The following is a 14,533-nucleotide window of genomic DNA, read 5'->3' as shown; positions in this document are numbered from 1 at the left end:
CACATTTTGATCCTAAATCAATTTTGTAGTCTTACTTGAAATGTCCCAACCAACATAAGAAAAACTTCAAATATTGTTACGTCATTGGTTCCCAGCAGACCACACTGCATTTCAACTACTCAGATTTAGGTCAAATAGTTAATATTATTACAAGTTCCTTAAATTTTATTAAACTGTCTACCAAAAAAAAAAAAAAAAAAGGAACTAGCTTTTTATTTTTGAGGTGTTGAATACTCTGCACTAAATGCATTTCACTATTTTTTCTCCTCTATAAAATTGGTCATTTGATTCTAAATTTGCTTCAGATATTCTATTCGAGGCTTAAATGGTTTTTCTCATAATCAAAATTGTTATGACCTGATTGCCCATGAAATAAAGCCTTTTCTAAGATTCTTTAACCTTGCATGCAATGTTTTGATCTCCTCTATAAATTTTCCTATTATGTAGGCATGCCACTGTAAAAACTAACTGGGCAATAAGTATAATTTCAAACATAGGCAGGAATTTTATTGTGCTTGTCTTGTATTTGACTAAAATGTGAAATGTTGGAAAAAAGTGCAATTACATATTATTTTTCAGTTCCAAGTGAATGGTTTTGTCTCATTTTCAACTGGGTAAATTCTCATTCATTTTAAGGTCTTTCTTAAAAGTGTCATGTCGACTCTGTTGCTGTCTGCCTTACTCATTTCCATTACATTATTTCCTTTTTCAACCTCTGCTTGACATTAGTAGTGAATATCCAGAAAATCATTTGCCTCTCCAGTCAACAATTTGACCCTCCAGTTGTTGCACTTCCTTTATTCTTTGAGTAAGCTATTTTAAAAGGAGAACAACATCATGGCCTCAAGGACTCAGAGAGCTTCCTATTTTTCTTCAGCACAAATACAAATGTAATAATGCACTAAGAAATACATTAGTACACAGACCTAACAGGTGTGTTAATACACACATTCTCAGCAGCTTGCATCACTAAAGAACATTTTAGAGATATTATCAGCGAACTGGAGACAAAATATATTAAAGCACTGATGAGCACAAACTCTATATCCCACAATAGAGGGAAATAGATTAAAGCTGAGGAACTATTTGGAGGGCTGTAACCTGTATGAAAACAGAACTTGGTCCGTTTGGCCTTTCTGATTAGGGAGGAAGCATCAGACCTTCGCCAACACTCTCTACAACATTCCTAGAACTTGACAAAATTCTATTCTTAACATGACATAGATTAAACTCTGTCACTGTTATTACTACACCTGATGAACATGTATTTCTTGAAACCCTGAAGCAGAGACAAGTCTTTTGCTGTTTACAGATCACCTCAAACCAAATGGGAATAATAGGTATCATGGCTGATTTATCATTGTCCTACGTTTTTGCAGAATACAAAATGTGACGATGAAGAGGATATTCTTCAAAACATCAGATTCTTCATATTTTTCAAAACAGACTTTGGATGACAGAACCTATTGAATGACCGAAACTTAAATAGAGCATTGCATTAAATAGGGCATGGGTTGCCGTTTTGATAGGTGTGTCCCTGGGTAATGGGTTTTATAATGAATAGAGCATAGAGGTGAGCACATGGTAACACATATATACACACAGTACCTTCATTTTTTAAAATGTATGGTGGAAGCTACTGTTCTTAATCTCCAATTGTTTTGATGGCCAGAATTCCAAAATTTACTCACCAAGACAGCTAGCACAAATGCCTCAGCAAGAGTTTTAAGTTGGGCCAACTCCTGACTCCTTTTCAGACTTCCTCACATTTCCTCACGTTTGGTGCCTGTGCTTTCACTCTGACTTCTGAGGCTCCTCAGTGACTGACGGATGGTACTTCCATTTATGCCTGCTTGAGAATAAGAAATGAATCCTTGATTTCAAAATGTCCTTAAATAGGTTGCTGCTTAATTGATTTTTACCTTTTTTCAATATAAGCGACCTTCTGATTGACTGAAATATTATTCGGACTTACAACAGATTAGGACATATAGACATCAAAATGACATTTTATGTACGCATCAGAAGGCTCAAATCATTAGCTAAATTGCACTCTTAACTTAGTGGCCATGGTCTTGAAGGTCAGTTTAAGTTCTCTGGAGTCCTGTTTCTCAGTATGTACACCGGGAATTAAAATAGTGTGTCCCACAGAGATTTTTATTGGAAAAGGGTTGAGAAGAGACAAAAGCTATGTAAATATACAGTGATTTGATCTTCGTTTTTCACTGAGTTTCAAGAAACACCGTGAGTTTTGAACATGGTTTGGTCTAACATCAATGATATTGATTTCTTTCTTCTGAATCAACAGAAAGCTACAGAAAAGACTGGGCTACTGGGCCGTTTGTAGGCTAAATAGGCTGTCTCCTCAGCCTCCTGAGGACTTAATCTTTTTGTGAGACCCAAGGGCTTTCTTACACTTTGATAATGAAAATCATGCACGATTCATTAAGAATATAGACAAGGCTTTATGTTATATTTATTTATTTTCCAGCTTGTACAAACTGGATGTAGAAGCATAAACATAGTACATTTCTACCATCTTCAACAAAAATATAACCAATATGTACAATTATTGTATTAAAAATACAAAAGGGATACAGACTCCACCAATGTCTTTCTAAAAGACATACAGGTACAAGTAGTATCAAAAGTATGAGGAAATCACCAGTTAATTGTACATTCTGCACTTGACATCACAGAGCGAACTGAGATTAGCAGTCCTATGTTCTACAATTACTTAATGCTTAGATAACATTTGTGCAACTTGTGGTAGAGCTAGGTTTCTGTCTTTCTATATGCACATGAGGTCCATAGCCTATATAATAAAACTGGCAAATAATGCATATTACATGTAAAATTACAAATGCATAATTGACAATGTAATATATAAGCAAGTAGACAAATGCCATGATACAGAAGAGAATTATTAAATAAAGCACTGACATTGTTTGATACAGTGAAAAAAACACTGCAATTCGACTTTTAAAATTTGAAGCTATTTACGTTTATCTACTGATCAATATGATCAGCTGAATTTAATGGAAAAAAAATCCAAGACCAGCAGTTCCTCACATTTGAGTACTACTCGGATTGGCAGCCTTCACTTTTCCGGAGTCTGTGCAAAAACAACACAAAAATAGAGTGGAGGGGTCATTTCAGTCATTATAGGGTTAATAGCAGCTGTGAGCAGGTGGTTGCTACACTTAGGCCTTCTCTGTCATAGAGCCACTTAGCGCAGCCACTTAGCGGTTAGTCTTTGGTGACTAACCCACCTTGCAAAGGCTGGCATACCTAACCAGGTTTTTGATCTTTTATCATGGCAATGGCTTGTTTAGTCCCTAATGCCAATTCAATAAAGGGAGGCTGTCTTGAAAGAGCAGTATTAACAGCTGGCATTAGCTTCAACATCCCAAGCTGCTTTCACTGCAATGCTATCCAGTTATAAATGTTTCTCTTTAAAAACAAACACAAAAAAAAAAATCTCTAAAACTAAATTAACAAAATAAAATCAAAGAAACATAACTTAAAAAAAATGGGGTTTGCCATCCATCTCAATGGAGCAGGACATGCCCTCAAATGACACTGTCCTACACTCCATAAGGCTCAGACAAAGGACACAAAAGTCCTAGTTCCCTCCCCTGGCCATGTGCAAACAGTTTTATAGAAGAACCCCACCCACTGGGGAAGGCGTGGATGGGGTGTCTTGGTATCTAAGTAATTGGCTAACATTTTATACTTCTCCAAGATAGGGCACTTCACGGGTGAGGCCAGAAGGACATGGGAAGACAGGGTCGCAAGCCAGGTCTTCCCCTCTTCTTGGTGTGACCACACCCTGTCCGGCATATTTGGTTTTTTTTAGAAACCCAGGCTGGCAACCCTACTTAAAGGTTCAAAATAATACTGTAATCATTAAATGGATATAACATTTACTCTCGGAACACAATCTTTAAACTCATTTAAAAAAAAAGGGGGGGGGGAGAACATTGTAAACAAGTGGACAAGCACTGTACTCAAAGGATTTCATTGTTTTTCTTCATCCTCCTTGGTGGGTTAAAGGCCCCATGAAGTTCAATGGCTAGCGTTTCTCATCATCCCAATGAGACCAAGTGCTAGGACTGGATGGAAATCGAAAAGGAAGATTTAAAAAAAATCCTTCCAGGCTTTGAGAAGTGCAGCCAGAGTGAATCATCTTGTCGTGATGATCTTGGAATTTGGAATGATACTGTGACGTGGCAGGCAGCAACAGCGGGAACGTGAAGATGGCTGCGCTGTGCATTTCAAGCAACAAAGTCTGAAAAGTGCCAGGGCGATTTCTTCACAGTATTTCACATGCAAAGGGGAAAGGAAGAAGGGGAGAAGAAGCCCCATGCTGCTTTTAAGGCAGGGAAGGAGGCAAACTGGTCCACCATCCTCAGAAGGTGAGTTCCAAGGCTCCAATGCTGTGTTGTCCTTGGAGGTGGCTCACGCTGGATCCAGAAACGCCTGTGCCTCAAACAGCAGATACTTGTTCATCGTCTGCAAACACAAACCAGGAAAGCAAAAAAGAAAATCAATGAGCAAGAATTTGTTTCATGTGCTGAGAGAGAATATGTTCACTGATGTGCTAAATAAAAACAGACCATGGCTATTCTTTTTAGTATTCTTCACTTAAAATCCTTGTGTCCTTTCCTAGGTAACGGTTAATAATAAAAAAGAAATTTAAAACTAAAGTATATCTGATACATATCTTTGAATATATATACACTACAAAAATAGATACACTGTGTATTTATTGATTGGAAAGTTAATTCATTGAAAAAAGATATAAAACAGCATGTGATTTTTATTTTTTATAATAGAGTTACATACACATGAAGAAGTCTGGGATATGTACAAAATGTTCATAGCGGTTATCTGCCCAGTGGCAGGATTATAAGTAATTTTCATTTTTGTGTTTTCTTTTTTCTGTAATGATTATTTGTGTACTAAAACATGTTAAAAATCGAAACTTAAAAAAAGAAAAGGGGTGGGGGGGCATATCTCCCTCTTCATCCTCAATCTAGCATAGCCAGGTAGGTTTATAAAAGGCAGGCCAAAAAATAGAGAAATGTATTTCTTATCAGGCTTTCACTTGGACCTCATTAGAAGTCCAACTATAATATTACCACAGAGCGCTAAGAATTAGGAAAGAAATCCAGCCACGTACACACCTGGACAAGTGACCACTTCTGCAATCTCTGGTATTTCTTAAGCCATTTAGAAAACAAACACACAAAACACAAACAACTCACACAGAGAAAGTGGTCAAAAGCTTGAACCCTAAATTTGGAACTCTGCATAGGAAAATGTTCTTTGTGTGTAGTACATGGCTAAAGACACAGGTGATCGCCGTGTTAAGAAAACAGAAACACTAACAAATGTCACCCCAATAAATTTAAAAAAAAATGTATTAATATAATTCATCATATTCATATATCTAAAGTGAAAAATAAAAAATCTCCATAAAAAAAAAAAACCCACAAAAAACAGAAACAAGTAGCATGAGCGAACACATCTAACGTTAGGGTTTTAAGAAGGCGTATGTACCGTCCTCCTCGGCGGAAAACCCTTGAGACTGATAGGGGGTGAGGCGCGGGTCGCACTCGTTGGGCTTATGCCACTGCGGCTTGTTGACCGGCCTGCCGCTCGCAGGATGCTGCGCGGGGGAAGGCCCGGCCGTGTCAGCCGGGCGGGCGACCATCCGAGACCGCTGAAGCGCCACGTTGTAGTCCGGAGGTTTCCTTGTTGGATGGGCAGCCCCTTCTGGGAAGTCAGCGATGGGGATTCCGATGTAGCCTGGAGGGGTGGGTGGGGGCTCTCGATACCTGCCCTCCTTTCGCGCTACAGTGAAGACAAATGAACGAGCCATTAAAAATGTCGTCGAAGAGTATTTCATGCCACGCATGTGCATGAAAACCTGTCGAATAATCATTACGACAGCACATACCGTGTAATAAGCAAATGTGATTGTGTGTGGTATGGGATAGAGGTGGGGGGTGACATGCTAACCGAAGCGAGTATTCTCAACAGTTCTCTCTGTGTGGCGAAACTTATTTTAAACAAACGTTCAAAACTTGTCTTACTTGTCTTAATAAAACAGTAATAAGGTTAACATAGAATCCTCGGGTTTACTGGAAAGATTAAGCAAAGGGAAAACGTAAAAGGTACCCAGTAGTATGCCCGTGACATGCTAGCAGTTAGCCTGGTAAAAGTGGCATACTCGCCAGCCCCATGAACAAGCCAGGCTATTCCCTCTTTGCTGGGCATTTACCCTTATCAGAAATCAATCAGGCAGGAATCAATTCCATGTTACTTCCGGTCTTGGGCCTCACTTCAGAAAACAGTGAATCAAAATAAATTTGAAAAAGTAGTTTTAAAAAAATGCAAATTTAAAAACTCCAAAACTCCGTGTATGTATTTTTCTTAAAAAATCCTTTTATTAATGTTCATGACCTAGAACATGCAATTTGTAAATGTAAGTAAAATCAATGTTTTATTTTCTTGAACTTTCTAGACTGAACCATTCGGAACGGAAAATAATTCTTCTATCCTTTGCAATAAAAAAGTCTGAGTATTAGTTGGTTAAAAGAAAGTGCTTTAAAATTTGCAACCTAAGAATAGGTATTAACTGTCATCTCCTTGTTCATGTTGAAAGGATATTAAATTGGACACCCATCCATGACTATTTATAGTAAAATAACTACAATTTCCCTACTAATCAAAGCGATGTCTGTAATGATTATACTCCAGAACTTCTCACTCTATCTCCTAGAATTTGTTCCCACACTTCAATTATACAGACGTTAAATACGCCATAGAAAACACACCCCGGTAGGACTAAGGGAACATGAGAAGCAACAGAAAGCATAGCAAAGCAACAGCATCTATCAGGCACTTAGCAGTTACTATCTGGGTGCGGTTCTAAATGCTTCTCAGAGAACTCCTTTAATCCTCACACCAGCTGAGGGGTATTAGTAGAAATTGTTAAACTCATTTTACAGATGAGGAAACAGACATAGTTCTGTTCCTTGCTCAAGGCCACAAAGCTAGGAAAGTGGCAAAACAGTGATTGCAACTCCAATCTGCCTGACTACTATGTAAGCTTTACGTTTTCTCTGAGCACTCTTTGCCTTGTTCCATAACGTACAGAGAAAATCCGTTTAGCGCAGAAACAATTTCTCTGTGTAACAAAAATCAATAGAAGATGGTTAAATATGAAAAGTATAAAGTTTTAAATACAATTCAAGGGAACAAAATAGAATAATAAAATATTTCAAAGTTTCAACTAAGCAAATTCTTCCTCTACAATGTCCATCCTTCCTGATAATTTTCAGCTAAAAAGATCAATACGAGACCAGAAAATATCCATAATGACAAGCTACTGATCCTGATAGCTAAGATGTATTGAATGTATAGTATGTTGGAAAGCATGTATATGTACCTGACAAGAGAACTGGGCTCTTAACCACTATTCATTTCAAGCCCTATACAGCAATGGGGGGGAGGAGGGAAGAGGACAAAATGAGGAAAAAAACCACAAACACATGATTTTTACTTTTGAAATAAATTAGATGAAAGCCATGAGCCAGACATGCCAAAGTCTCCAATCAGCTTACCGATAAGTCCCTTTGCAGTAGTCGATGTCACAGCTATGTGGGCAGGCATGGGAACAGGTTTGGTTTCTTCTGTGGTCACAGATGGTATGCTGCTGCTTTCAGCTTCAATGGAAACATCTTTCCCACCCCTTCGCTTTATTGTGCCTGTGTCACCTTCTGAGTCTTCTCCCCAGTAGCCTGTGGAAGAGGCCCAGCTTGCCCGGGATTGGGCTTGTTCAAGACTCTCTCCACTTTGATTTTGCCTGTTATATTTTGTGCTATGATCAGAAAACATAATTTGGTCCATATGGCTGCTTGAGGCCCATCCACTTGCAGGATCCCCTGAATAATCAAAGTGAGTGTGCCCGAATGGAAGCGTTTCCCAGCTTCTCTGGTGCTGGATGGTCTGTATATTATCATGGGAACCACTTGAGCATGAGGTCCAGCTCCCACGGCCACTGTCAGCAGCATCGAGTGAAGCCCGATCCCCCTGGTCTTGGGAAAGCTCCTCTGTGCTTGGAGAAGAGATTACTGTAGCTGTGGCATATAAACCCCGACTCTCAGACGTTGGTGCGTAGGACCTAAGTGGTCAAAAGAAATGAAAAGGAAAAAGCGAGACTGTTAACTAACAAACCTATGATAAAACCAAAACACTTCTTCCTAGAAAGGTGGCTTTCCTTCATCCCAGGGATAGGATGAAAGTACCACCGAACTGCATTCTAGTGGCCAATTCTGCCACTTCCAATTTTCTCACCTTGTCGTTACCATAAAATAAAGAGGGGGGGAAAAACCCCAATTACTTACTTATACTAAAGGATCATGTTCCTTACGAGGCTCGATGTAATCTGATTATTTTACAAAGACAGTTCATACAAAAGAACTGAGGTACATCCTAAAGTCACCCTCTGCCTTCAGCACAGAACAACTCACTATACTCCCATCAACAAGAATACATCGTACTCAACAAGCACAACAAAAATAGCATGGGATTTAATCATCTAGAAACTGTGAAAATTAGTAACTTGGATGGGAGAAAAGTTCTTAGGCGCTGTGTAAAATAAATAGAAATATACATCTAGAAAAAAGGACTTATTCTTAAAAGATGGAAGAAAGAATGAAAAAGAACACTAACGAAAAGGCGCCTACCCTAAGCTGTACTGGTCAGGTTCAATCATGGGCCGCCTTTCCGTCCTGCCCACACCCAGGTTTGTTTCCACGATGCTGACAGAATGCCGCTGACGCCTCTCGTCATGCAGCGAGACTGGCACTGAGTCGAAGGAAGAATTGCTGACGATACTGGATCGTGAAGAAATTTCACTGTGACCAGAATCTGAAAAATTATCCACAGTACCACTGGGAGCCAAAGTATAGCCTGCATGGGAAATACAAGTATGTCAATTAGATGCTATATGTTTATCACATATAACCGAAGTCTACCAAATAGAAGCAAAAACAAAATGAAGGCCAAAGGTATCACCATTGAAGTGGGGGGGGGGGGAATCCTTTTACTTGTGGAGAGCAGGTAACTGAGATAAAGATCAGTTACTCAAATGAAGCTTAACTTGCTTAATGAAAGTTTAGAGAGGAAAAAAGGAAACACTGTTAGGCGAGCCAGGAAATGATGCAGAAATCATGGCACTGCTCCACTATTCTTAGCTACATTTAATACAAATTGTGCTATTATTAGTTTATAGAAAAGGAACGATGAAGAGTAACTACGATCAGATTTAAAAGTATATTTTCTTTCAAACTGCAAACCAAGTCAGTAATCTCATTTCCAACTGTTTTTATGGCACAGACTAATTCAACTGGAAATATGTATTATACCTGTAATTTAAGTGGACATATAAGAATAAGAAATAAAAGCTGAAGAAAATATCTTTGGATTTCTGCCATTTGGTTTTTCTAACATTAATAATATAGTGGACAAACTGTATAAACTCCATTTGTTTTGAAGGATGTAATGTAACAAAATCTCTATTTTCTCCTTAGACCATCATTTAAAAATGTCTAAACGGATATCCATTTTTTGACCTGAAGGACCCTTAACTCCCTTTGTTGTTAAAAATAATTTTGAAAATCACAAAGGCAAAGGCTTATTTTGATATTTTTAATGAAAAAAAATCCAAATCTTCTTTCTCAGTACTCATTTTTTTACATTACTAAGGATCTCATGATACTTAGAGTATTGATTTTATATGATTATATATATGCAATGCAAATTTTTCAATGCACCTTACCTAATATAAATGTTAAATGTGGAGCAACTAAATGTTGCTAATTTACTCTCTAAAGAGTACTTCCCCATCCTTTTAGTAAATTGTTAATTCCTGATTTATTTTTTAAAGGTTGCACAGGTCTTGATAAGATTTAATGTCTTCACCTATGAAATGTCTTTTTATAAACCATACCACAAGTTCTGACCGACAAGATTTAAAGCCTTCCCTGAACAGTCTGCTCAAGAAAATATCTCTAGAGAAAAGAATCACTCAGATGGAGCCCTTGACATTTAGAGGAATTTTCCCATTTTCCTTAACTAATGAGATGATTCCTCTCTTTCCCACCCTGTTTTTGGTTCTATAAACCCCACCTATCCCACAGGTCCGTGGTGCATTGTTATTCTTGTTACTGTTCTCACTTCCAAGAGAAGAGGAGGAACTGGTTAAGTCCAATTGCCCGGAGCCAAAAGATCTCAGTTGATTGCCACTGCCACCTGACAACAGGATGAGAGAAGAATTTAGATATATCCATTTACAAGGACAGTAGAGACCGACACCCACACAAAATGCAGGTGACTGAAATATCTAAAAAGTAAAACAGAAGAGGTATATGTTGCTTCAGTGAAATCTCACAATTTATTAATCTTTTTGGCCTTCCTCTAGGGAAAACTGTCTTAGCATTCATCATTGGCTTACACCCATTCAATTAAAGGGCACGAAAAGAAAGTAACCTGGAGGGTTACGTGGCAGAAAATTATCTACTATTTTACTATAAGAAGATATCAACATAGGGAGGAAAGTTTGACTGCTTAAAATTTAATCTCTTTCAAAATAAAACAAGGTAGCAACAAAAAAGGTAAATCAAGACCCATGTTAATACAATGAAAAAATAAATCAGGAAGGTATTAGTTTTTCTTATGTTTCTAAAGCTCCCTACTCTGTAACTGATGTTGTATTATCATATTTAGTTAGAACAGCTTTCAGCGTAAAAAGAATTATTTCCACACTTACAATAAATAAAAAACTTAAAGGTATTTATATTTATAAGTTTAACACTATTTACTACAAGTATAATATTTTAAAAATGCCAAAATTCTTCCAAATTTTTAAACTGAGAGGGAAAAAAACCCATCGATTGTTATATATTAGATCATTTTAAATGACTCTGTAACATCAAAAATGATATACTAGGTAAATCTGCAATTTATTATAGCTGAAATATATAGATTGCTATAAAGGGAAACAGTAAGTAATTTAGCTTTACCTTTCCTTGGAGAACTTTGTGGAGAAGTGGGAGGAGAAGAAAGCTGCGAAGACGCATTTGATATCGTATCTTCTGCTTGTTTTTTATGACGTTCCAGACTTCCTTCTTCAGACAAAGAAAGAATTTTCTTTAAAGCTTGTGGAGAGTTTATGCCTACAACAGAAAGAAAATAACTTAAATGTGTATTTTCAAGACTGAAAAGAAATAGCATTAATAACTAAAAAACTTTTTTTTGTATTAAGATTTAATATTACATTTAGTTTCAATGCATTTACAATTTGTACTCTTCACAGTATAGACCAGGGGTATCCAAACTTTTTTCAACGTTTTTCACCAAGGGCCATATTCGGTAAAATACACAAACAGCCGGGCCACTCACTTGAGGTGAAGTACATATTGCCTCACCTGGTTTATTTAAGTAAACTAAATATATTTTTGGAATTTGCTGCGGGCCAATAAAAAATGGATTGCGGGCCGCAGTTGGCCCGTAGGCCACAGTTTGGACACCCCTGGTATAGACAGTAAGCTTATAGAAGACACAAGATACCTGCAATTTGTTTCTGACTGATATCTGCCAGAGTACGCAGCATCTCTGAATTAATATTTTATATTAAGTAACTTTAAATGTTTGTTTTTAATTATCATAAGAAGGCACATGATGATGAGTATTACATCCTCATTTGTAAAGTTCATAGATTCAAAGAGGCCTAAAAATATTTTGAGAGATATTCTCTCTGGGAAAGTGGGAGATAGTTTTATATAGTACCTACATTTGGGCTAATAGGCTATATTTTGCTAAAAGAAAGACTAAGTAACTTTGATATAAGATGTTCAGTGTAGAAGAGGAAACAGAAGTCAGACTACTCGGGAAATAGTGGTCAAGAAACATGCTATTCAGTTTGTTTTTGATAGGGGGAGCAATACAAATATTTGAAAGGGGAAGTCAAGTAAAGGTATTTTTTTCTCTCTTCCTTTAAGCCCAACAAATGGGACACTTGCTGATCAGTAGGAACCAGCAAAGATAGAGTATATGAAGGATGTACTATAAAAAACTCTTGCTCAAATCATAAGGACCGGTTGTAACTGGGCAGGAACTACCTTAGTTATCAATATACTATTTTATCTAAATAAACTGTTTGCTACCAGTTTTTTTAAAAATTCCTTTCCTTTTAGTAACAGTGTTTCCTTTCACATATATGTAGAAAAACACCAGTACCTTTTATGAAAAATAATTTTGTTTTATCATTTACACAAAGAAACTAAACTAGGAGATCTATTACTTTTAACAGAAAAGATGAAGCATGGTTTGGCTCCTTGACATCCAGGAATTAATTGTATGACCCTCACCACACCCCACCCCAAGTTACAGTGTCAGGGAGTCAATAAATAAGAATTCACCTCCAGACAAATCATTTCACTTAGAAATCGTCTGCCTAAATCCCAGTAATTCATTGATCATAAGGTAAAACTACTTTAAATTTCTGTACTCATTTAAAATTAAATACATAAAAGCATCATCCCCACCATTTCATGCCCCTGAGCCCCCACCATGAAAAATGAGCACGATTAAATGAGATGCTTTATACGTTCAGTCCTTTCCATGGGCAAAAGTCAACTTTAGCTTGTTGAACATTAATGCTTTGTCAAGAGGTAGCAAATCAGGGGGGAGACTCGGGAACATTAGATGAAGTTATCCAAGCGAAGCATTTTTTCCTAATCTGAAAAGCATGACCAGGAAATAGCACCAAGAGAGGTTGTGAATTTAATCACCTACCAAAGGGTGGGAGATCCTTCACCGGCACTTTCTTTCGTGAAGGATAAAGGGACACGGCAGGAACCTGCAGTCCTTGGCTGACTTTATGGGGTGGCTGCGGTTGTTGGAGCTGTGGCTGTGGCTGCGCTTTCTGCTGTGACCCTGCCCTTGGAGCCACCGGGGAGGTCTCAGTTTTGACAGGCTTTTTGTCACCAGGATTCTTAGGTACTGATCATGATTTGGTTTGAAAATAGAACAAGAAATGTAAGATGTTAGTAGCTACATACCAGATCCTTTTAGCACCCCACGCGCGTTTTCTGCACTAAGAATACTACATGTCTCCCTGTTCCTGTTGCCTACACAAAAGACAGGGATGGGGGCAGGAAGTGAAACCTTGTGACCGAAAATATTAAGGGCGTGACAGGACACAGATATTTACTTCATCAAACTAGCTGTCTCAGAGGATGATTATACTATTAAATACCACAAATAAAAACAGAAAAATGTGCATAGTACGATATGTGCATACATATATTTTACACATAATACACCATTTTTCTAAAATAGTGTCCAAAATTCCTTGACATATATGAGGTTAGTTTTTATTTAATAAATGGTATTAACTGCCATCTTTTTAGTATGAAATTCTCTCTCGTATGAGGTAGAATTATCTAATTTAGCTCTAATACTACCTAATGCAGCCAATACTGCTTGAGTATTATACTGAGTGTGTAATTCCATGGCAGAGAGAAGGCAAACCAATTGACTAGGACAATTAAGTGCTGTATATATAGCATACCAGTGTTAAAAAACAACTCAGTGACATATGTATACTTCCTCTATTTTACACATAAAGAAGCTAAGGATTTGGGAGCTCAGGTAACTTGCCAAAGGTGACACGGCCAGGACGACAAACAAACAGGACTGGAAATCAGACCAATCTGACTTCGGAGGACAAGCTCTTCTTCATCATGACACAAGAGCCTTTACAGTGTCCTGGATAACTCTGAATAACCTGAATTTCCTTCTAGTTATCTATCTAACATTACATTCTACATTAGTTATTGTCCAACCTGCCCATAAAAGACCCAATTGTGTCCTAAATGGAAAATACCTCTGTCTTACAGACTCAGATGCAATAAAGAGAAAACTGCCCCCATTTCTAGCCTGGCCAAATGTTTCAAGTCCGGGAAGCTACATATTAGGCTGAGCTGTGGTTCCCCGTGTAGCAGAAGTACTGCTTTACGTGGCGATGCACTGCATACTGGGTGCTGTCTGGGCTGAGGGAGTGAAAGGCAGTCAGTATACCTAGTTCTGTGTTGCTCTGACCTGGTGGACGCCTCCCCCCTCTCAGCTGGCCTATCGCTTGGGAGTATCTGTGTGAAACAAGTAGGGATACGAATGGGAGATGCATCCACCCGGGTGTCCTCTGCCTGCCTGTGGGCTGTGTTGGGATGAAACCAGCACAACAGTCATCCTAAATAAGTCTGCAGTGCCATCCTCCCCACACTCGCCCAGCTGCACATGAGGCCTAGCCTCGGACAGTGCTGCATGGTCTTCAACAGCCCTCTTCAAGGGGAAAGCTGGTAGGTCTCAAGATGCTATTCCCCCTCTGTGCTAAGCCGTATTTTGTCACCGCCCGCACCACTGTCCAGGAAACAGGTCTGCAATCCCATCGGATTCT

At 38.2% G+C, this 14,533-nt stretch overlaps 1 protein-coding gene across 10 annotated transcripts in view; it reads right to left on the bottom strand.

The window, feature by feature from the left end:
• Window positions 1-2,446: 2,446 nt before the first annotated feature.
• RAPGEF2 (Rap guanine nucleotide exchange factor 2) overlaps window positions 2,447-14,533 on the bottom strand; it is a 213,678-nt gene continuing 201,591 nt past the window's right edge. For 4 of the 10 annotated variants that reach the window (XM_081077835.1, XM_081077837.1, XM_081077842.1 and 1 more), the window contains 7 exons: window positions 12,871-13,077; window positions 11,097-11,249; window positions 10,204-10,326; window positions 8,760-8,985; window positions 7,635-8,194; window positions 5,566-5,859; window positions 2,447-4,515 (listed from right to left, as the gene is read on the bottom strand). In XM_081077835.1, coding sequence (XP_080933961.1) covers window positions 4,490-4,515; window positions 5,566-5,859; window positions 7,635-8,194; window positions 8,760-8,985; window positions 10,204-10,326; window positions 11,097-11,249; window positions 12,871-13,077 — 1,589 coding nt within the window. In that variant the 3' untranslated portion in view covers window positions 2,447-4,489. The remainder of the gene's footprint in view (window positions 4,516-5,565; window positions 5,860-7,634; window positions 8,195-8,759; window positions 8,986-10,203; window positions 10,327-11,096; window positions 11,250-12,870; window positions 13,078-14,533) is intronic. The other 6 variants (XM_081077838.1, XM_081077839.1, XM_081077843.1 and 3 more) reach the window with 2 other exon arrangements.

This window comes from Rhinolophus hipposideros, assembly GCF_964194185.1.
Source record: "Rhinolophus hipposideros genome assembly, chromosome: 16".
Lineage (NCBI taxonomy): Eukaryota > Metazoa > Chordata > Mammalia > Chiroptera > Rhinolophidae > Rhinolophus > Rhinolophus hipposideros.
The sequence above is the reverse complement of the archived record's forward strand: the minus strand, read 5'-3'. Positions and strand labels throughout refer to the sequence as shown.